General features: G+C 39.1%; 2 protein-coding genes across 2 annotated transcripts; both read left to right on the top strand.

Moving 5' to 3' along the window:
• Window positions 1-690: 690 nt before the first annotated feature.
• On the top strand, window positions 691-1,963 carry LOC138873376 (uncharacterized). Its single transcript, XM_070151843.1, has 3 exons — window positions 691-801; window positions 852-1,602; window positions 1,701-1,963. The coding sequence occupies exons 1-3, from the start codon at window positions 691-693 to the stop codon at window positions 1,961-1,963; spliced, it is 1,125 nt and encodes a 374-aa protein (XP_070007944.1).
• Window positions 1,964-6,267: 4,304 nt separating this feature from the next.
• LOC138873377 (uncharacterized) lies at window positions 6,268-6,720 on the top strand. Its single transcript, XM_070151844.1, has one exon. It carries the CDS (start codon window positions 6,268-6,270, stop codon window positions 6,718-6,720), a length of 453 nt encoding a protein of 150 aa, XP_070007945.1.
• The last annotated feature ends 16,772 nt before the right edge of the window (window positions 6,721-23,492 follow it).

Here is a 23,492-nt window from a genome sequence, read left to right on the forward strand (position 1 = left end):
GATCCTCATGGCTACTCCACCAAATTTTGAAGAGGGTCAGTCTACCTACAGACCACCCAAGTTCAATGAGCAATACTATGGGTGGTGGAAGACAAGAATGCATGACTTTATCATGACAGAAGATTCTGAGTTGTGGGATGTTATTTGTGATGGCCCTTATGTCCCAACAAAGAAGGTCGGAGACCCTGTGCCTAAGACGAGGAGAGAATACAACGATGCAAAGAGGAAAGTTGTGGAGAAAAACTTTCGTGCCAAGAAACTTTTGGTGTGTGGCATAGGCCTGATGAATAAAACATGATCTCAGCCTGTCAATCCGCTAAGGAGATATAAGAAGCTTTACAAACAGCACACGAGGGAACCACTCAAGTAAAGCAATCTAAGATTGACATGCTCACCACTGAGTTTGAGCTCTTTACAATGAAGGACGATAAATCTATTCAAGACATGCATACAAGATTCACTTCCATTATAAATGAGCTACACTCACTTGGTGAAATCGTTCCTAGGAATAAGCTCATGAGGAAAATTCTCAGTGTTTTCCCCAGTTCATGGGAGAGTAAAGTGAATGCCATTACTGAAGCAAAGCATTTGCAGGCGCTGACCATAGATGAGCTAGTTGGAAATCTGAAAACCTACGAATTGAAGAAAAAGAAGGACTATTAAAGAAGAGAACCAAATAAAGAAAAGAATATGGTACTCAAGGCTGAAAGCAATAACCCAAGTAAGGAGGACAGTGACATGGCTTACTTAATCAGAAGGTTTCAAAAAATGGTTCGAAGGAACGGTGCATACCAAAGAGAGGTAGTTCCAGCAAATCAAAGAATTATGACCTCTGTCATAAATGTGGAAAGCCAGGGCATTTCATCAAGGATTGCCCTCTCTTGAAGAAAGAACATTTCAAACACAACTCTAATAAAGCATCCAAGAGGAACCTGGTTCCTTACAAACGCTTCAAAAGAAAGAACGTTGCAGACAATGTTGTGAAACAAGCTCTTGCAGCATGGGGAGATTCCTCCAATGAGTCTGATGAAGAAAATGATGCAAGTGATAGCTCTATAATGGTAGTTGAAGGTGAAGCCAATAAATATGATTCAATATTTTCTTTGATGGCTCAATCAGACAATGACGAAGATGATGATAATGATGAGGTAAATTTTAAGGATGTTCAAAGAAATCTGAAATCCCACTCTCCTACGAAACTCATGTCATTAGCAAATGCGTTAATTGATGTCTATCATAGTCTTGTAGATGATAAGGATGCCTTAATCATAGAATTAGGAGATGCTGAACAAACTAGAGATGACTTGGTAGTCTGTATAGTTGATTTGAAAGAAACCATAGGTAATCTAGAAAATGAAAAGGATGTTCTAACTAAGAAAATTGCTAGTGTAGAACATGAAAGAGACGATCTGATGGTAGTAGTTGTTGACTTAAAAGAAACCACTGAAAATTTCAGTAAAAAAAAGAATGACTTAGTGGAGAAAGTTGATGCATTGGAGCAAGAAAGAGATGACATCTTAGTTGTGATTATAGACTTGAGGGAAATAATAGAGGAACTCAAAGCAGAATGTAGGCCTGGAAATTCTGAGAAAGGAAAAAAAGGTTGCTAGCGAAGCACATATTAGGCTTGAAAATGAGTTAAATGTTGTATAAACTAGTTTTATGTGCTGAACTTGAGAAAAATCGACAACTTCAAGCAGAATTGGAAAAAGTAAAAAATGATCTTGAGAAGTATCTTAAGTGGACCTGGTCCTCGGATGCTATTACTACCATGTACGTTAACAATGGTGGAAACGGGCAGGGAATAGGATTTCAAAGGGAGAGAACTCCTTATAACCCTCATAGCAAATGTGTTATTGTACCTGATAATTGGCTGTGTACCCACTGTGGGATCAATGGGCATTTCAAAAAAAAATTGACAATCCAGGATTCAGTATCTTCAAAAAAACAAAGTTTTTGCTGAAAGAGTAACTGCTAAAAAAGGACCAGGTGCCACCCATAAAAAGTGCATGTTACCTGCATGGACTAGAATAACACTTATTCATCCTCTTGTTTATTACAAGGGACTCAAACTTGCTTGGGTACCTAAATCTAACCCTTGATTTCATTGTGCGAGGAATAGTGAAAGGAAGCAGTCAACAATGATTTATGGACAGTGGATGCTCAAAGCACATGACTGGGAATACCATGCACTTTCTTTCACTAAAAGCCCTACAAGGAGGGAGTGTATCCTTTGGCAATAGAAAAAGGGATACATTCTTGGAGTTGGAAAGATTGGGAAAATCACTCACTCACTCTATTGAGAATGTGTACTATGTAAATGGTCTCAAGTACAGTCTCTTGAGTGTTTCTCAAATATGTGATAAAGGAAACAAAGTGGAACTCCTGTCAAAGATATGCACAGTTACAAATCTAGTAACTGGTGAAATGGTACTTGTGGCCAAAAGATACAAGAATATCTACGTAGCTAATTTTGAGTCCCTACAAAGTGGTGATCTGAGTTGCTTGAAAGCAGTTGATGATGATGCTGAGCTGTAGCACAGAAGATTGGGGCATGCAAGCTTCTATCTACTGAATAAACTGGTTCAGAAGGACCTGGTTCATGGTCTTCCCAAGTCAAAGTTCAAAGAGCACAAGGTTTGTGATGCATATTCTAGAGGGAGTCGTTGGATACATTTCTAAGCATTTCATTTGGAACTTACTTTTCTTGAGGGAGACTTACTATAGATTTATGCCAAGGAAGGGAATAACGAATAGCCTTACAACCTATAAGTCAACCTTTCCACGACACTAACGGAACCAACCATCTCCGCAAATCAAGTTACATAAAAACAATATTACTATTAATGAGGAGTAACGTAACAATTAGCCGACGAACGACAATTCACTCTATACATGATTCTACAGCTTATATCTTCACCTAACTCCCAACTAATCCTTATAACACCATCAATAACACATAATTACATATACATGGATATCTTCAGAACCTCCACACCACAACACCAGTCCTAACATGTCACACAACAAATAAAACAACACTAACATCAACATGAGAACACACTAACTAACTAATGAGCAACATGCTTGCTTTACAACCGTTTCTATGGCAATTATTCAAGCCTATATTCCAAATAAACCTTGTAAAATCATTAAAATTACATGAATTAAAATATACCATATTTGTAGCAACCCAACACAACAAGAACAACCCCAATAACATAGCACAACAACTAATTTATGACTTCTATCGGAAATCTTGTATGTTCTCAACGATTAAACAGGACCAGAACCTCAACTACATCATACACATGAAGAAGATAAAGATTATTACCTTTGATTTCAAGAACCAGCCTCTAGCAAGCTTCTTCACAACTCAAAACAAGCCACAACTTGACTATGAAGTGTAGAAATCGAGCTTTTTCAAGATTTACGATCTTTCCGATGAGAGAATTAGATTAGAACCTTGTGGATCTTACATAGAAAGGTTTGGAGACCCTTGAAGGTATCTTTGGGATGTTGGGAATCAGTTTTGGTCAAAATGTAAATAAAGATAAGGTGGCATCACTTTAAATAGAAAGGCAGAACCTTCCACCGAATGTGGGTCCCAGAGGGGGATGCCTCTACAATCTTACAAAAATACGAATATCTCTCTATTTTGATGATGTTTGATGAATGATTTAATACGAGGAACTAGACTCCTAGACCTTCAATTTGGTTGTCGGATGGCCTCATAACACTAAGTATATTGGGAGAAAAGATCAATGATATTAGACCCAAATTTTCTATAAACTTATGAACGTAAATTGCAATAACTTTTGCCGATTTTTGTTTTACAACTTGCTTGACTTCAAAACTTAACATACGATGATTATACGATTCAAATACTTCATAATATGACCTTCTTAGCATGTTAAGTACTCCTAGTCTTACCCTAAAATTACGGGTTATAACGTTCCCAACTTGTCGATTTTCGGCGAAATTTATTTTTTTCGATTCATTTAACTCTAAACTGTCAAACATGTGCTACACATAGTTTTAAACACTTATAAAATCGAGAATGTCTTTCTCTCCGTGCTTAATTCAACTCACTTAAGACACACTTCACGTACGAAAGTATGGGATGTAACAAATAGGTTTGGAGAGCATTGTGAAACGGCATTTGAAGGCCTTAAGGTAACTGTATTAGAGGAGCCAGTCTTGGCATTGCCTAACTTTGCCAATACGTTTGAGGTACATATGTATGCTTCATATTTTACCGTTGGGGTGTCTTAATGTAGGATAGGCATCACATAGCATTCAGAGAGCCGTAATTTGAATGAGACAAAATAGCACTACACAATGCAAAAGAAGGAGATAACTGTTATTATGCATTGCCTTCTCACATGGAGACATTACTTGCTCGGGTCGAGGTTCATGGTCATGATTTATAATATGTCCACTAGCTACTTTCAGACAAAAAAAGCTCACACCAAAGTAGGCTAGGTAACAGGACTTCTTGGCTGACTTTGATAATATGTTGCAGTATAAGCCGGGCAAAGGTAACGTTGTAGCCAATGCCTTGAGACAGGAACCCAAGCTTGATTTCATCACTTCAACAATTTGGGAAATTCATGAGGCTATAAAATAAGGCATGCAACATAATCCAGCAGCCAAGCAGCTTATAAAGTTAGCAACCCATGGAAAGATGAGATGTTTTTGGATGGAAGATGGCTTATTATTTACCACGATATGTGAGTTTATGTGCCTAAATTTGGAGACATTATATGGTGTATGATGAGAGAGAGTCATTACTCAATGTATGATAGTTATCCATGCCAGTGTTGTACTAGGTCTTTGGTCTGTTATTGGTCGTGCATGCGAGATGACATAGCGTATTATGTGCAAACTTGTCTAGTGTGCCAGAAGGATAAGTGATGGATTTTCAATGCCTTGGCCTTATTCTTCTTATGTTTTGATGATCTAACAAACTTGTCATGAAGAAACAGATAGAGAACCTGGCCCACAGGGTATACATTTTATGTGACCTGGTCGAAGTCTGAAAATCAGCAAATGGGTGAACGACCACATGGAGGAACACAACAGGGACCTGGTGACCTGGTCCCTTAGGATTCTCCGACACAAGCACAAGTCAGTGACTGTACGCAATCAATATAAAGAGAAACACAACAGGGACCTACTCCCTTAGGGTTCTCTAACAGAGGTACAAGTCAAATGCATAGCTGGAATGTAGCAGAAGAAAGTGACCATCTAACAACTATCACAAAAGAGGAACACAACTAGGACCTGGTCCATTGGTGTGTCCTGACAAAAGGACAAAGTCCACTATCCAGCTGGAACGCAACTGCCTAAAAGTGGTTGTGCAGACATTACAGTAATCACTTCTTATTGGGAAGAAGCGTACACCAAGAGTTGACATCACTATCCATTGTGTTACCTTTTGTGATAAAACAACGTGGTGCAAGACACACCATCTCTCATGCATTAAGTGATATTCTCTCAAGCAACAAAAGTATTCATCCAGCATTGAAGTTACTGGTGTGTCAAGAACAAGAAGACAACTTTACTAAGGATCAGCTTCTTAGTGAGTTTATGTTCATCCATAGTTGAGTTGTAATCTTGTTATTTGTTCGTCACTGTTATTCCTAGTTTGCTTTCCTACAAGCGTTGTCTTAGGATCAAACCAAAATTTGTAAACTTCAGAGTTTATGTTGTGAATAGGGATAGTCATAAGTTTAAAGCCTTTGTAACTAGGATAGTTATAGAGTGGCTTATGGTTGGTGCATCACAAGTTAGTTGAAGTCTTTGCAATAGGGTTTTTGCAAAGTGGCTTGTAATGGGGAGATTGCAAATTAGTAGAGTTAAAAAGCCTACAAGAGTAGGTCGTGGTTTTTTGATCCCCTTGTGTGGGATTTTTCCACGTAGAAAACTCCCTGCCTTCCTTACTTTCAGTTTTTACTGTATTCTAAGCATCATCTCATAGAGGATCAGGTACTCTATAGTTTGGTAGACTCATATAAACTAACAATTGGTATCAGAGCAGGTTTTTCCTATCAGGCTAACACCTAGGAAGGATCCGCAATGGCTACTCCACCAAACTTTGAAGAAGAACAATCAACCTATAGACCTCCCAGATTCAATGGTCAATATTATGGCTGGTGAAAGACCCGGATACATGATTTTATAATAACAGAAGATTCAGAACTATAGGACATCATTTGTGATGGTCCACATATTCCCATAAAGAAGCTTGAAGAAACAAGACCAATGGTGCCCAAAGGAAGAAAAGAGTACAGCAACATTGACAAAAATGTTGTAGAAAAGAACTATCGTGCCAAGAAAATCTTGATATGTGGCATAGGACTTGATGAGTACAACAAAGTATCAACGTGTGATACTGCCAAAGAAATATGGGAAGCTTTACAAACCGCACATGAAGGAATTACTCAGGTCAAACAATCCAAGATCGACATGCTCACCACTGAATATGAGCTCTTTAGGATGAAGGATGATGAGTCCATACAAGATATGCACACCAAATTCACCTCCATCATAAATGAGCTTCACTCACTTGGAGATATTATTCCCAGAAACAAGCTTGTAAGGAAAATCCTTAGTGTTCTACTGGGGTCTTGGGAAAGTAAGGTAAATTCCATCACGGAAGCTAAAGATTTACAAACTCTAACCATGGATGAGTTGATTGGTAATCTGAAGACATAACAGATGAAAAGAAAGAAAGACAGTGAAAGAAGAGAGCCAAAGAAGGAAAAGAACCTGGTACTTAAGGCTGAAAGCAGTGACTCGAGTGATGAAGATAGTGATATGGCCTATCTTACTAAGAGATTTCAAAAGATGGTTCGAAGAAATGGTGGTATACCAAAGTGGGGCAGTTCAAGTAAAATAAGGAACAATGATTGCTGTCACAGATGTGGAAATTCAAGGAATTTCATCAAATACTGCCCACTCGCGAAACGAGAGCAATATAAGCAAAATCCTGAAAAAGCAGGAAAAAGGAACCTGGTTCCAGATAAAAGATTCAATCAAAAAAGTGCTACAGACAATATTGTTAAGTAGGCCCTTGCTGCTTGGGGAGACTCCTCTGGTGAATCTGAATGGGAATCAGATACAGAAAATAGTTCCATGATGGTAGTGTAAACTAAAGCAACGAAGTACAATTCACTGTTCGCGTTGATGGCTCAGTCAGATGATGATGATGAAGACGATGAGGTAAACTTCAGGGATGTTCAGAGAAATCTGAAATCCTACTCTTCTAAGAAGCTAAGGTCTTTATCTAATATCCTAATTGATGCCTATTATAGCCTTATAAACGATAAGGAGATCCTGACCATAGAACTACGAGAGGCAGAACAATCTAGAAATGATCTAGTGGTCTGTGTAGTGAACTTAAATGAGACCATAGCTAATCTTGAAAAAGAAAAGGAAGCCTTGAATGACAGAATAACTAGTGTGTAAAATGAGAGAGATGATATGGTGGTAGTAGTTGTTGATCTAAAAGAAACAATAGAATGTCTTAACAATGAGAAACACACTTTAGAAGAGAAAGTTGCATCTACTAAAGAAGAAAGGGATGACATGTTAGTAATATGCACTGATCTAGAGGAATCTATTGAGGGACTCAATAGAGAACATAGGAATGTAAGTCTTGGGAAAGGAAAGAAAGTTGCTAGTGAGATGCACATCATGCTTGAAAAGGAGTTAACTATTGTGAAAACCAGTCTCTGCAGTGAACTTGAGAAGAATCGGCAACTTCAAGCTGAATTAGAGAAAGTAAGAATTGATCTTGAAAAATCTCTGAAGTGGACCTGGTCCTCAGATGCTGTCACTGCCATGTATCTCAATAATAGAGGGAACAAGCATGGCATCGGGTTCCAAAGGGAGAAAACTCCCTACAACCCGCACAGCAAGTATATCACTGTACCTGATAACTGGCTATGTACCCATTATGGGAACAATGGGCATTATACAGATGAAGTGACTACTAACAAAGGACCAAGTACCACTCGCAAAAAGCAGATGTTGCCTGCATGGACTTGGAAAGCCCTCATTCATCCTTTCTATCATAACAAGGGACCCAAACTAGTTTGGGTTCCTAAATCTAACCCTTGATTTGCATGAGCAGAGAACAGTGATAGGGAGCGGACTGCGATGAACTATGGATCGTGGATGCTTAAAAGCTCATAGCTGAAAATATCATTAATCTCGTCTCGCTGAAAGCCCTGCGGGAAGGGAATGTATCCTTAAGAAGGAAGTAAATGGTACAATCTCAGTAAATGAAAAGGTGGAAAGGTTCTTTTGGCACTCAAGTGGTCTTAGTGGACAAAGGAAACAAGAACATCCACTCCGAATTAATTATGAATTTCCACAAGCTAGTGGTATGAGATGAGTGAAGCTGAAACCGTGGCATGAAGGATTTATATATGCAAGATTCTCACCTCTGAATAAATTAACTCAGCAGGTCCTGGTCTGTAGTCTGCCAAACTCAAGTGTCACCTGGACATGAGTTCACAAAACAAAGGAGGAGGGGTAAGAAGGGATCACGCACAATCTCTCAACACCTAAGGACTCCACAGCAAAATGGTATTACTGAAAGAAAGAACGGAACTGGAAAATGTTGCATGGACAATGCTCATCGACTATGGAATCGCCAAGAAATTCTGGGTAAAAGCAGTAAATACTACTTTCTACTTGGAGAACAGGTATTTAATCAGGTCCCTCCTGAATCAAAACCCACCATGAGCTGCCAAATGGAAGAAAATGCCATGTTCTCGACAACAAGAAAGATCAGCTTGGGAAACTTAATGCAAAAAGAAGAGCGAAGGAATCCTTCTGGGGTACAATCCACAAAACAAGGCCTTAAAGTCTCCAACAAAGGGCACACTAAATGGTAGGAGGTGCTCATGGGGTATTCAACAAGACACCTCCTCATGTCAAGAAAGAAACGGTGATGATCAATATGATAAACCAACTCTGGTCTCTGGGAAATATCTGAGGCTTTAAATAGGGAGGATGATAAAATGAGTAAGATAAAGGAGACTGGTGAAAGACAACACAACATCATCCTCCACGTCCCACAAAGAACCTGGTACGTCACCTACTATCACTGAAGCTGAAGGAAGAGTAGAGATGCAGCTCATGGCACTCCACAAGCAGCAGAAAACAAAGTGGGGGAAATCAAATTAACCTCCAAATCTCCCTCTTCAATCAAACTTCTGTCTCAAATTGGAAAATCAAAGGCTTTCATCTGCGCGACAAGTCAATCACTCTCTTTTATTCTAGAGTTAGATAAGCGTGTAATTGTTTTTTTCTGTATCTCCACTCCAGAATAGAATCCAAAGTGTAAATCCGTAGGAATCTTACTTGAAGACTGCCCACAAAAGGTTTGAAATACCATAAAGGAACTCAAGACCTGGTCATGTGTTACCCCTCAGGTGACAGTGCTTTTAATCCTGTTGGGTATGATGATGTTAACTCTGCAGGTTTTTCTATGGAAAGGAAAAGCACTTCTGAAATAGTTCACTTGTCATGATTCATACCTCATCCATTGGGATACAAGAAAGCAAAACTCAACGGCCTCATCAACAACTAAAGAAGAATTTCAAAAAACAAGAGGATCAAGCACATTGAAGAGTAAGACCATCTTCTGAGGATCAATCAAGGTGAAGATGGGGTCACAAGAGTCTAATGAAGAACCTGATCCTCCATTAGTTGGCTATGTAAGACACTGTCAGGTAAAGGAAGCTAAAATATTTTCTGACCAAGCCTAACTCACATCAATACTAATGTAGGTAAACATGCATGGCGATCATAGAAGCTAAAGGTACAGTTATGAACTGCAAAGAAAGAAGTTGCTAAAACCTTTTCAAAAATTGATCTGGCATCAGGTTCCTGTACCTCAGGTTAGTAGTAATGTGCTTATTCTACATGCCCTCTCAAAAATAAAAAAAAATAAAAAAAGGAATTGTGCTTAACAAAATTAACTCAACTGCCACATCATCCGACTTTTCAAAGTCTGTGTGTCATGTCTTGTCTTTCAAATCCTTTCATCCCCTTTACACGATAACACTTCCCCACAAACCTGCCGTCATTTTCAGAACTATTCAGAACCTATTTCTCTCTCTCCACTCATCATTAGCCCTTCTTCCCATGAAACTTTCTTTTTCTCTCACGGCAAGTCATGAACCTTCATCTCCTTTATACAGCTAGGATCATCTCTTCATCTATCTTTCTCTACTTGTCTACCAAGTACTCATCTAATGGACATCGAAAAATCATCCCATTATCCCACCATTAACACCTCTCCCACTTTGTTATTATCCTTGAAATCATCCCTAGAGTGTCAATATTTCACGCCTTCTACTACCTTACCCACTCTTGGCTCCTCCTTCATTCCTACAGTTTTCCCTTTTCTGATAAACCGTGTTTACCATCATTTTGAGGACCTTATGTCTAGTCACTCCTATGATATCATCAAAGATCACTTAGGAGGTTTTACTCCTCAAGTGTCAGAAGCCCCTGAAGATGATCCTGATCAGTATCTGAACTCCTCCATGTTGGACTTAGTGACTCTCACGGAGTCACTAGAAAAGAAGGCAGCACATAACATCATGGCTATAGCTGTTGAGAGTCTGATGAATGAAAAAGCATATCTCTCATCTGAGTATCAGGGGGAAGAAATTCCATTCCTAGGAGAAGTAAGAACCACATCACTCCTCGAGTCCTTGGCTCGTGAGATATTCTCAGAAAAAACTCCTGATGAACTTGATTCTCTTCCATGCAAACTCACTCCTGCACCTCCTGATCACTCCAAGCTCTTAGAGTCTTCCTCCAAATCACCCACTATTAGGTCACAGCAGCAAGAGAGTTTTGAATCCACATTGCAGAAAAATAAGATGAGTGTCAAGACAAGGAAAACGAGGAAACTGAATCCAAGGGATTTTGTCACTAATAAGAGTGTGTCAGTAAACCGGATAGACAAAGATGCTTCAAGGAAACTTGATTCCTTAGTACAACAATCTATGAAAGTTCAAAAGTCTATGAAAAAGGCCTCCGATGAAACTCTTGAGGAACAGAAAGGGTCATCCGTGAAGTACAGCAGCAAGTCTAAACAGAGTCATTTGAGCTAGCCATGTCTGAGGATAATACTATGGAAATAGCTAGCTGGAAAGGAAAGTCTACTGAAAGGTCAACGGGAAACTATTAAAGAACCTGGTTTACTAAGGTCCATGCATGTGATGGTGGTCTTTGGCAGCAGATATTAAGAACTCAGAAAGTGTTGTAGGGTCGTACATTTGATCCAGCAATTTTAGAAATGGTAGCCATGAGACAAATTCTGGAGATTGTGAAATTTCAACAATGGGAACACTTGTTTGAAGGGAGCATGCCTCTGGTGTACGAAGACGCAGTACAAACTTTTTACGCATCTCTTTTCACTGTTGAGGGGGATCACATTTGTGCACTCGTAAATGGAATAGACATTGTACTCGATGCTTCAACATTGGGAAAGGCTCTCAGAATTCTGTGTGAAGGTATGTCCTCAGTTAAGGGTGTCTGTAGAGAGAACTTTAGGAGAGCTATCATGAAAAAGCAAACTATTCAATAGGGGGAATAGGTGCACAAGAAGGTATTGCTTCATGAGTATCAGCTTCTCTTTGAACTGGTCAATAAAGTGCTCTTACCTCGTTCTGAGAGATGATCAATTGCTACAAAATCAGATATGGTTCTAATGGAAGCGCTTGATGAGTTTGTCCCAATCAATTTGCCAGCAATCATGATAGATCATATGCAAAAGATGGCAAACTTTAAGGGTGGAAATCATGGGTTACCTTATGGCTTTCTCCTCACTCAGGTGTTCAGATTCTACAAGGTCCCCTTGGGGAATCTCAGAGTAGGCACACGCAAGAAAACCTTCTCTAAGACCACTCTAGAAGAATGTGAATGTGTAGAAAGAGTTGGTGGAAGCATCTCGACCATTTCTCAGCTGATCAATGCTCAAAATGCAGCTTCTGAGGAAATCAGAAGGCTGAGGGCTCGAAATGCCATACTGGAAACTCAGCTCAGTCAAGCAGCTAAAGGACCTGATTCTGTTAATGAGGAAGTTGCACGACTGACAAAGGAAAATAACATACTTCGGGCTCAATTACTTAAAGAACAACTGTCTGCAAATGCTAGACTGGACCTGGTTCTCAAAACCATTGTTGTCTCTTCTTCCAAGCCTTCTTCCTTTAGTGTCCCCTAGGATCCTCTTAGTGTCCAACTATTTTTGCTCTAAAGTACTGTGGCTGCTATTTTACTTTTGTTTGCTTGTTTTGTGATGGCATGTCGAACGTAACCATTGCTCCTGAATTGCTCAGTCCAATGTAAATATTAATAAAACAACTCCCTTTTCTTTGCTTGTACAATACTTTGCTTGTTCCTCTGGCTTCTCTTTTCTGTCATGTTGTGTGTACATATGTGGCATGAGATAGTTGTGTTAGACTTCTTTATGTTTATTACCTGCTCGTGCTCTTCTTTATGCTAATTACCTATTCTTTTTAATGATGCCAAAAAGGGGAAAGAAGTGTGTAGTGAGAGGTGAGTAGGGGTAAAAATCACAAAGGAGGGAGATCTGAGATTAAGGGGGAAATTCGTGTAGTTTTGGCATCTCATCTGGTTATTTCTGCTCTAAACAAATATTGTCCATGCCTAAGTTTGTCATTATCAAAAATGGGGAAATTGATGGGTTTTCAATGCCTTGGCCTTATGTTTCTTATGTTTTGATGATCACAAACTTGTCGTGAAGAACCAGATAGAGAACTTGGCCTACAAGGCATACATTTCATATGACCTGGTCGAAGTCTGAAAATCAACAAATGGGTGAACGACCACAGGGAGGAACACAATAGGGACCTGGTGACCTGGTCCCTTAGGGTTCTCCGACACAAGCACAAGTCAGTGACTGTACGCAATCAATATAAAGAGAAATACAATGGGGACCTACTCTCTTAAGGTTCTCTGACAGAGGTACAAGTCAAATGCACAGCTGGAACGTAGCAGAAGAAAGTGACCATCTAGCAACTGTCACAGAAGAGGAACACAACTAGGACATAGTCCGTTGGTGTGTCCTGACAGAAGTACAAAGTCCACTATCCAGCTGGAATGCAACTGCCCAAAAGTGGCTATGCAGACAGTACAGCAGTCACTTCTAATTGGGAAGAAGCGTACACCAAGAGTTGACATCACTATCCATTATGTTACCTTTTGTGATAAAACAACCTGGTGCAAGACACACCATCTCTCGTGCATTCAGTGATATTCTCTCAAGCAACAAAAGTATTCATCCGGCATTGAAGTTACTGGTGTGCAAAGAACAAGAAGACAACTTTACTAAAGATCAGTTTCTTAATGAGTTTATGTTCATCTATAGTTGAGTTGTAATCTTGTTATTTGTTCATCACTGTAATTCCTAGTTTGCTTTCCTACAAGCGTTGTCTTAGGATCAAACCAAAATTCGTAAACTTCAGTGTTTATGTTGTGACTAGGGATAGTCATAAGTTTAAAGCCTTTGTAACTAGGATAGTTATAGAGTGACATGTGGTAGGTGCATCACAAGTTAGTTAAAGTCTTTGTAATAGGGTTTTTTTCAAAGTGGCTTGTAATAGGGAGATTGCAAGTTAGTAGAGTTAAAAGCCTACAAGAGTAGGTCGTGGTTTTTTGATCCCCTTGTGTAGTATTTTTCCACGTAGAAAATTCCCTGCCTTCTTTACTTTCAGTCTTTTCTGTATTCTGAGCATCATCTCATAGAGGACCAGGTACTCTATGGTTTGGCGGACTCATATAAACTAACAATAAGGTTCAACAACAATATCCTGAAAGACATTTGTAGCCACTACTAATTGCGGAACGTTCATGAGAGAGTGTGACTATGGATTTATCACTTGTCTATTAAAGTTCGATGGCTATGATACAATTATGGTAATTCTGGACATATTTTCTAAGTATGCCACTTTTATGTCCGCCTCACCATGTTGTACAATCAAGGAAGTCGCCAAGCTATTTTTTAAGAACATGATATATTGGGGCCAACCAAGGAATATCATTAGTGATCAAGTTCTCCGCTTTACCAGGAACTTTTGGGGAGAGTTATTCGACATGCTTGGCACGGAGATTTATTTTCCACTAGCTTTCACCAACAAACAGATGGACAGGCGGAGCGGGTTAATACCTTATTGTAGTGCTACTCGAGGCATTATGTGGGTGCGTATAAGAAGGATTGTGCAAGGCTATTGGACATAGCCAAAATGTTTTATAACTTGTAGCAAGCGAGTCAATGGGACATACACCATTTGAGCTTGCCATAGGCCAACAACCACAACTCCATATTCACTACCGACAACATTCAAGAGAAAGAGTTTATGGGCTTATCACATGGCCAAAGGATGGGAGGATCAGTTTGACTCTACTAAGTACTACTTGGACAAGGCAGCTAAGAAGATGAAGAAATTTGCGGAACGCAAGAAACATCCTAGTAATTGTATAGTTGGGGACATGGTCATGGTAAAGTTTAATCCAAGATAGTTTAGGGCACTATAGGGCATGCATCAAAATGTGATTCCATGCTTAGGTCGTACCACGAAGCCAAGAATAGGTCGTATACCCATTACTATCACCGCCTTGCATGATCGGGTGATTGAATTTTTCATTAATTACCAAGTTATATGGAAACAAGCACAAAACACACCGTCATATTTCTCGTACATTGGAAGGGACAATATCGAAGGAGGCCACATGGGAGCAGTATGCAGACTTATGGAAATTCAAAGACAAGATCCGACAGCTTATGCAGCAACATTGCACGACGATCATTGCATCATTAGGTGGGGGAGAATGTCATGATCCGCCACATCATCATTGCTACATAAAGTGTGATTTACCACATATTTTTTATATGAAAAACTTACTTAGGAATGAGAATAACACTTGTGAGAAAGTTCTACAGAAATATAGATATTTCCCTTGGAAGACCCTAAAACCCTATATATTTGCTAGGAAAGTCCTTAGGAGATTTTATCCATGTAGAGAATTTCTAGAAAGGGTATATATTGAAAGACTTATGTAACAATTAATTTATACATTCCCCTAAGAGATAAGTATATAAATGAGGCTATTCATTTGTAACTCATCAAGAAAGTAATTCAAGTTCTCTCTAAATACAAAGCTTCCTTTGGCAATTCTCTTGTATTTATCATTTCTTTAGCGATCTCTATTTTCTTAGCTGATTCGGCATAGAAAGATTGTGAGCCCTAATGTGTTCTTTCTTTCATTCAATTAGTAATATCTACTGTTTTAGGCTGATTTGGCATAGCAAGATCGAGAGTAAATTGTACAAGAACGTGAGTGAGTTATTAAGTGTTGCAAGTGCTCTTAGGGGTCGTTTGGTTGTCGGTTAGAGTTATGCAGGTATTAGTTATACATATATTAGTTATCCAGGTATTAGTTATGTATGTATTAGTTATGCAGGAATAAGTAATGTGCGGATTAGTTATGCAGGGATTAGTTGATAAGTTATGGTACTTTGAGTTTTGATGATTTGCCAAACAGTCTTGAGGAACCAGTTGTGATCAGCTCCTTAGGTTTGGTTCTCATGGGGAATATGGCTGATTCGTAGGGGGAAAATGTGGAGATCTGGTTCTCAGAGGGAATATCAATTCTAAGTTTGTCATCATCAAAAAGGGGGAAATTGATAGGTTACAAGTACCTTGGGTATAAGTACTTTACTTTATGTTTTGATGATCTAACAAACTTACCATCCAGAACTAGATAAGGAACCTATTACACATTTACAAGACCTTGAAATCACAAAGTTCCAAGTTGGGATCTAACGTGGGATATAACTCAACTCTTCAGAGTGGAAGGAACAGCTGAGGGAAAAGGTCCCTACCAGTTCCCGAGGAGACTATATAAAGTCAACTCTCCAGCAGGAAAGTTGCTGCCTGCACACGCTACTGTACAGGAATAGTGTAGCAGTCAACTTTCTGTGGAAGGCTTTTTACCTACCTTGCTTATATTATTTTAAGTGATGTTACACACGTATAAATACAATCAAGGAAGCTAAAACAACTTACTTTATGAGAGAACCAGATAAAGGACCTGAAGCATGCCTGGTACAATCATTCAAGTTAATCGACTTAAGATAATCTGGGCATTGTGCCTTTAGATTCACAAGAACCAGATTAGGGACCTGATCCCTTGGTGTTCCCCTGATAGAAGTATAAGTCAACTATACAGCTGGAAAGCAACTGCAGAAAGTGATTCCCTACAACTGTACATGCGATAGTGCAGCAGACAATGCAGTAGTCACTTCCCATTGGGAAGAGGCATGTACTAACCAAGAATTAACATCACTATTGTGAATTGACATCACCATTGTGATGTCTTTTGTAGTATAAACCTGGTGCAAGGCACAAGACATTGACTCGAACACTTGCAAAAATCAAAAGAAGATATTCTCTCAAGTGCTTGCCACAACCTCTCTCAAGAACAAAGCTGTTGCAACCTCAAGGACCGGATCCAAGATTGAAGATATCTTAAGTCCTTAGTTTGTTGAGTCTTTGTTATTTGTTCTTCATTTGTAACTCCTATGTTGCTTTCTTAGAAGCTGTGTTTTAGGAAACCCAAAATCACAAACCCTCTAATTTTGTGTTATGACTAGAGTTAGTCATAAGTTAAAGTCTTTGTAACTAGAGAGTAATAAAGTGGATTGTGGTAAGAGTATCACAAGTTAGTTAAGTTAAAGTCTTTGTAACTAGAAAGTGACAAAGTGGCTTGTGGTAAGAGTATCACAAGTTAGTTAAGTTAAAGTCTTTGTAACTAGAGAGTGACAAAGTGCCTTGTGGTAAGAGTGTCATAAGTTAGTTAAGTTGAAGTCTTTGTAATAGAGTCATTACAAAGTGACTTGTAATAGTGAGATTACAAGTTAGTGAAGTTGAAAGCCTACAAGTGTAGGTCGTGGTTTTTGTCCCCTTGAGTGGGATTTTTCCACGTAAAAATCCTCTGTGTTCTTTATTTACTACCGAGCTACTATGGGAACAATTAGATAACTGGATTCCCTATACTGGTTGGTTTTACAGTCTGTTGCTTACAGTGAGAACTGATAGGAAATCTGGTTCTCTATACAGTCTGGTGGACGCTTAGTTTCTATCAATTGGTATTAGAGCAAGTTCTTTCTAAAAGGTTAACACCTAGAAAGTATCTACATGGTTGATCCACCAAACTTCGAGGAAAGTCAATCAATCAATAGACCACAATTATTTCAGAAAATGGTTCGTAGAAATGGAGGCACTCCCAAGAAAGGTAGTTCTAGCAGAAACACTAAAGGATATGATTGTTGTCACAAGTGTGGAAAACCAGGGCATTTCATCAATGACTGCTCACTTGTGAAACAAGAGCATTACAAACACAACTCTGAAAAAGTAGCAAAAAGGAACCTCGGTTCCTGACAAACGATTCAGCCAAAAAAGTGCAGCTGACAATGTTGTGAAGCAAGCTCTTGCTGCATGGGGAGACTCCTCCAGTGAATCAGAAGAGGAACCAGATGCAGGAAGCAGCTCCATGATGGCGGTGGAAAATGAAGCAGAGGAATATGATTCATTGTTTGCATTGATGGCTCAGTCCGAAGAGGATGACAATGATGAGGTAAATTTCAGGGATGTTCAGAGAAATCTGAAGTCCTACTCTTCGAAGAAATTGATGTCATTAGCAAATGTTCTAATTGATACATATTATAGTTTTGTTAATGATAAAGATGCCTTAATCATAGAGCTAGGAGATGCTGAACAATCTAGAGATGATCTGGTGGTCTGTATGGTTGATTTAAATGAGACCATAGGCAATCTTGAAAAAGAAAAAGAAGCTCTAACTGAAAAAATAGATAGTGTAGAAAATGAGAAAGATGATTTGATGGTAGTGGTTGTTGACTTGAAGGAAACCATAGAAAACCTTAGCAAAGAAAAGAATACTCTAATAGAGAAAATTACAGCTACTAAATAAGAAAGGGATGATTTTTTTGTGATAATCACAGACCTAGAGGAAACAACTGAGGGACTCAAATCAGAACATACGCATGTAAGTATTGAGAAAGGGAAGGAAGTAGCTAGTGAGTGAGACATCACGCTTGAAAAGGAATTAAATGATGTGAAAACTAGTCAATGTGGTGAACTCGAGAAAAATAGGCAACTTCAAGGTGAATTGGAGAAAGTAAAAATTGATCTTGAAAAATCTCTTAAGTGGACCTGGTCCTCAGATGCTGTCACTGCCATGTACTTCAACAATAGTGGAAACAGGTAGGGAATCGGGTTCCAAAAGGATAAAACTCCTTACAACCCTCACAGCAAGTACGTCACTATTCCTGATAACTGACTTTGTGCCCACTGTGGGAACAATATGCACTTCAAAGAAAATACCTAGGCCAAGGTTCAATCTATTCGGAATAATAAAGTGTTTGCTGAAAAAGTGACTACTAAAGAGGGACCAGGTACCACTCACAAAAATTGCACATTGCCTGCATGGAGTAGAAAAGCTTTTATCTGCCCTTTTCCTCATTACAAGGGACCCAAAATAGTTTGGGTTCCTAAAATCTAACCCATAATTTATATGTGAAGGGAACAGTGAGAGGAAGCGGACTACAATAGATCATGGACAGTGGATGCTCAAAGCACATGACTGAAAATACCATGGATTTTCTCTCACTAAAAGCCTTGCAGGGAGGGAATGTATCCTTTGGAAATGAAAAAAAAGGGTATATTCTCGGTGTCGGAAAGGTTGGAAAGTCTCTTTCACACTCAATTGAGAATGTGTACTATGTGGATGGCCTGAAGTACAATATCTTGAATGTCTCTCAAATCTGTGATAAAGGGAACAAAGTAGAGTTCTTTTCTAAAGTGTGCATAGTTACTAATCTAGTAACTGGCGAAGTGGTCTTAGTAACCAAAAGATACAAGAATATCTACGCTGCTGACTTTGATTCTCTACAAGTTGGTGATATGAGCTACTTGAAGGCAGTTGATAATGATGCAGAACTTTGGCATAGAATATTGGGGCATGCAAGCTTCTCACTTCTGAATAAATTGATACAGAAGGACCTGGTTCGTGGTCTGCCAAATTCAAATTTCAAGGAGCACAAAGTGTGTGATGCATGTGCTAAGGAAAATATCTTATGTTTCAAATGGCAAGGCTGATATGATGAACCAGATAAAGGAGGCAAGTGAAGACAATGTCACATCCTCCTACACTTCTCAAGAGGAACCTGGTACCCTAATTATTGATGTAAGCACGTGATTTTTGCTTCACAGACAGTTACTCCAAAAGAAAAATAGTGACAAAGGACCTCGCTGTACAATTTTCAATTTTCTGTAACGTGTGCTGCTAGTCATGTGTGGTTCTGTCCATTTTTGCAATTTTTTTACATTATTAAACAAAATACAAAATGTGTATGTCCTGGTAATTAGACCATAATTCATTCAGTAAAAGAAAATTCACAAAAATATTCTAGGGTGCGATTTAACCTATTTAAATATTTTGATAATTATGTTAGGTGTTAAATTAATGTTTGTTTGAACTTCATTTTTTATTTTTAGTTTTAAAAATTAGAAAAAAAAAGAAAAGAAAGAAAAAGAAAAGAAAAAGAAAAAAAGGAGAAAAGAATGAAGAAAACAGTTTGGGCCAAGGAAATAAACCAAAAATAGGCCCAAACCAATTCGATCTGACCCAGTCCAAGCCAATCCAACGGCTCAGGACCCCTTTTCAACAACCCGTTTTCAAACCCGACCCAATAACCGGTCTGACCCAACCCCTCACTTAAACCAAACGACCCCGTTTAACTACCAAACGACCCCGTCTCATTTCTCACCATCAGATCCAAGCCGTTGAGATCATCTGATCTAACGGCCCAGATCCGACCAGCCTCCCCATATATAAACTCAACCCTTCACCCCACGCCCCCTATCCGAACCCCCCCGTTTCATCGTCCCCAAGCTCAAACCTGAAACCCCAAACCCTAGCAAGCCGCCCTAGCTTCCCTTTCACTAGAACCCGGCGGCACGAACGCCGGTGACCACCTCCTGAACACCCTAAGACCCCCTCACTCTCCTGAACATGGATCTGCTATCCATTTGCCTCGAATCACTTTCTTTCGTCTCGAATCTTCATTTGAAGATTTGAGTCGAACCCGGACTTATACCAAATTACCCCATCTTCATACCAGACACTCCCCTGACCCTCCTCGTGACCAAACCAAGCTTGGTTTGGTCCGAATCTACCCACAACTCCTAAAAACCAGATCTGAAAATCCATACCTTAGAACACATGCACCTGGGGAATCCAGACAGTCTTAACAGGGGTTTGAGGTCTAATAGACCTTAGTCAAGGTGTTCTCATGTGAGAACACCCTGATTAAAGTTTGTTCGGCCTCAAGAGTTCAAAGTTGAGTCAGATGCGGGTCATTTTGATTTCAAACTTTTTCGGTAAGTTTTCTTTTCTCTTTGTTTTAGTTCTAATTAAGTTATCAGCATGATTTGTTGTTGTGAGTATTTGTTAGGGTCTGTTACTTTTTCTGTTTTCTTCCATCTCTAGCAAAGACCTTTTATTTGGTCGATTGATTTTCTATGTGTGTGTTCTGAATGTACTCTTTGATAAACATGATCGTCGATTAGTTTAATCGTCAGATAAGTTAACTCATATAGGCCCCCAGTAATTGAACAAAAATTGTCTGATGCCCTTTAGGTCCCTAAACGTATTGTTTATATGAGCGACTGATTATTACCTATTATAATTAGTATAGTCGACTCGATAAATATCGTCGATTAGTTCTCTATAATTGATGGATCAAATAAGCTAATAATTTCACGTGACTAATTGAACCTTGTCACTGACTGAATGCCCCAGCATTGTCTGAAATGAGTTTGTTTGCATTGCAAAAATGACTGAAAAGGTTCAGTCCAGGGCAGTCCTGAAATTGAACTCTCAGAAGTTCAAAAATGCCCTGATGCTGCAGTAGGCAGGGCAGTAATAATCAAGGGTTAACAAGGGTATTCTGGGGTGTTGAAAAGGACAAAAAGATTAGTTTAAATGAACTAACAAGTGAGGTACTAATTAAGATTAAACTAATGCCAATGGGGAACAAGACATAAGAGCATGGGAGTTTAAAATGAATACTAAAATGAGCCTATAACTCTTGATTAAAGAAAACCAGGCGTGGGGAACAAATGACTGGCATAAAAGATGCTTAAGCATGGGTTTAATAGGGATGGGCAGACTGCAAGTTGCAGGATCCAGGCAGCTTGACTGCACTGGATTGCTGGCTTATAAATAGGCCATTTGAGAACTTAAAAAAGGGTGGGAATTTTTAGTCTTGAGGCTGGAACTTTTAGTCTGAAGAGAGGTCTAGAGAGTTTAAAGAAAACTAGAAAACATAAGGTAGTTTCCAATAAACACTGTAACCACACACTGTCTGAAAGCTATATAAGAATCCATATTGGTCAAGCTGTCTTGGCCAAAGTGCTGTTGTTTGCACTGACTGAGTTGCTTGTGATTGTTGAATTGGTGGTGTTGCTGCATTGAACACTCTGTTATTGCTGTTGTTTCTCTACTCTTTCCTGGAATTGCTTGTTTGGTGCTCGACTATTTGCTGGTTTTCTTCGTTTTCTGGGAAATATTGCTGGTTGTCTGTGGGCTGTGGAAAACATTTGGTTTGGCTTGTTGCTGTGTTTGTGCTGTGAATCTGTTGTTGCTGTTGTTTGCTGCGTACTACTCAGCTGATCCTTTTCCTTCTTCTTCTGTTCCTCTACATCAGGTACACAACCAAGGCACTATCAAATGTAATTGGAACATTAAGCATGAATGCGAAAAGAAAAGACCTGAAGTTGATTTTCATACATAGATTGTTATATTAGATATCATGTACTATATGATAATTTTCATTCTTGTGTTGACAATAGAAGCAGTCTGTATGCCCAGTGTAGATCCATATAGATTAGCTAAATGGTAGCTTACATATCTATGCTGATAGGTGATAATATGCTCAATGAAATAGGTTGCATCTCAGATTTAGTTTACTTTGCAGTATACGCTGTAATGTATGCCAAGTATGAAAACCGTACATCATGGGTTAAGTTCTTCCTTTTCTGATTAATGGTCTCATATAACTAATAAACTCCTTGTTAAGACAAAGAACACAAAACTTGCAATCTCAACCTCGTGAAGGTCGAGTTCAGGTCAAAACAGGCCAAGCAGGCCGGCTTCGAGCAAGCAGTAGCCCAGATTTGGCCCATCACACATGGGTTAGATTTGGGCCCGTGATTATTTATTCGACTGACTGTGCACGCAGCCTCGGTCCTGATTTTTTTAAGCATTTCCGAATTCCGTTACAAACAACTTGCAAGCATGTAATTAATTAGGACTATCTACTGTTTTCAATTGATAAAGACAAACACGACAAGAAACGTAGTTGCTATAGGATATCCTTTTAAAAATAAGAACGAGATGAGCCTCGACGAAAATAAACAAAACGCGTAGATGCGGGGCCCTTGTTAAATGTATATTATCGAAGCATTTAGTTTCCAGGACGGGTTGTTTAGCAAATCTCACAACCCTCCTAAAATAACAATACGTTAGACTCTTTAGGACGCGCCTTAATAAATCTTACCTTCTTAAACTCGGGTGCACATTTATGTGACCCAAATCCAATTCTCAACGGAGTCGAAATGTGTTTCTAATCACGGGTACATTGATTGTGACGTGGTTCGAGATGCGTGTCCATGACGTTGCAAATTCATTTTAAAAAATAAGAATGAGATGAGCCTCGCCAAATAAAATACAAATTGCGGGGCCCTCAGTAAATATTTGCTTTAAAAATTTATTTAGACTTCGGGATGGACCGTTTAGTAAAATTCCACGGTCCTACCCAAAATAAATACGCTAGTCGCTTTAGGCGCGCCTTTAATAATTTAATTTCCTTAAACTCGGGTGCACATTGATGTGACCCAAATCCAAATCTCAACGGAGTCAAAGTGTGTCGACGACCACGGGTACATTGATTGTAACGCGGTTCGAGATACATTTTCACAACGTTGCAATTCTTGATAAAAACAGTAAATGATAAAAGCGGTTAAAAGTTAAATTTTGCACATAAGTTCACACTTGTATAAAATCAGATAATCAAGCCGAATATAACAGTTGAGCGACCGTGCTAGAACCACGGAACTCGGGAATGCCTAACACCTTCTCCCGGGTTAACAGAATTCCTTATCCGGATTTCTGGTACGCAGACTGTAATATGGAGTCATTCTTTTCCTCGATTCGGGATTAAAATTGGTGACTTGGGACACCCTAAATCTCCCAAGTGGCGACTCTGAAATAATTAAACCAATCCCGTTTCGATTGTCATTTAATTGGAAAAAACTCCCTTGCACCCTCGCGGGTACGTAAAAAGGAGGTGTGAC

This window comes from Nicotiana sylvestris, chromosome 7 (genome assembly GCF_000393655.2).
Source record: "Nicotiana sylvestris chromosome 7, ASM39365v2, whole genome shotgun sequence".
Classification (NCBI taxonomy): domain Eukaryota; kingdom Viridiplantae; phylum Streptophyta; class Magnoliopsida; order Solanales; family Solanaceae; genus Nicotiana; species Nicotiana sylvestris.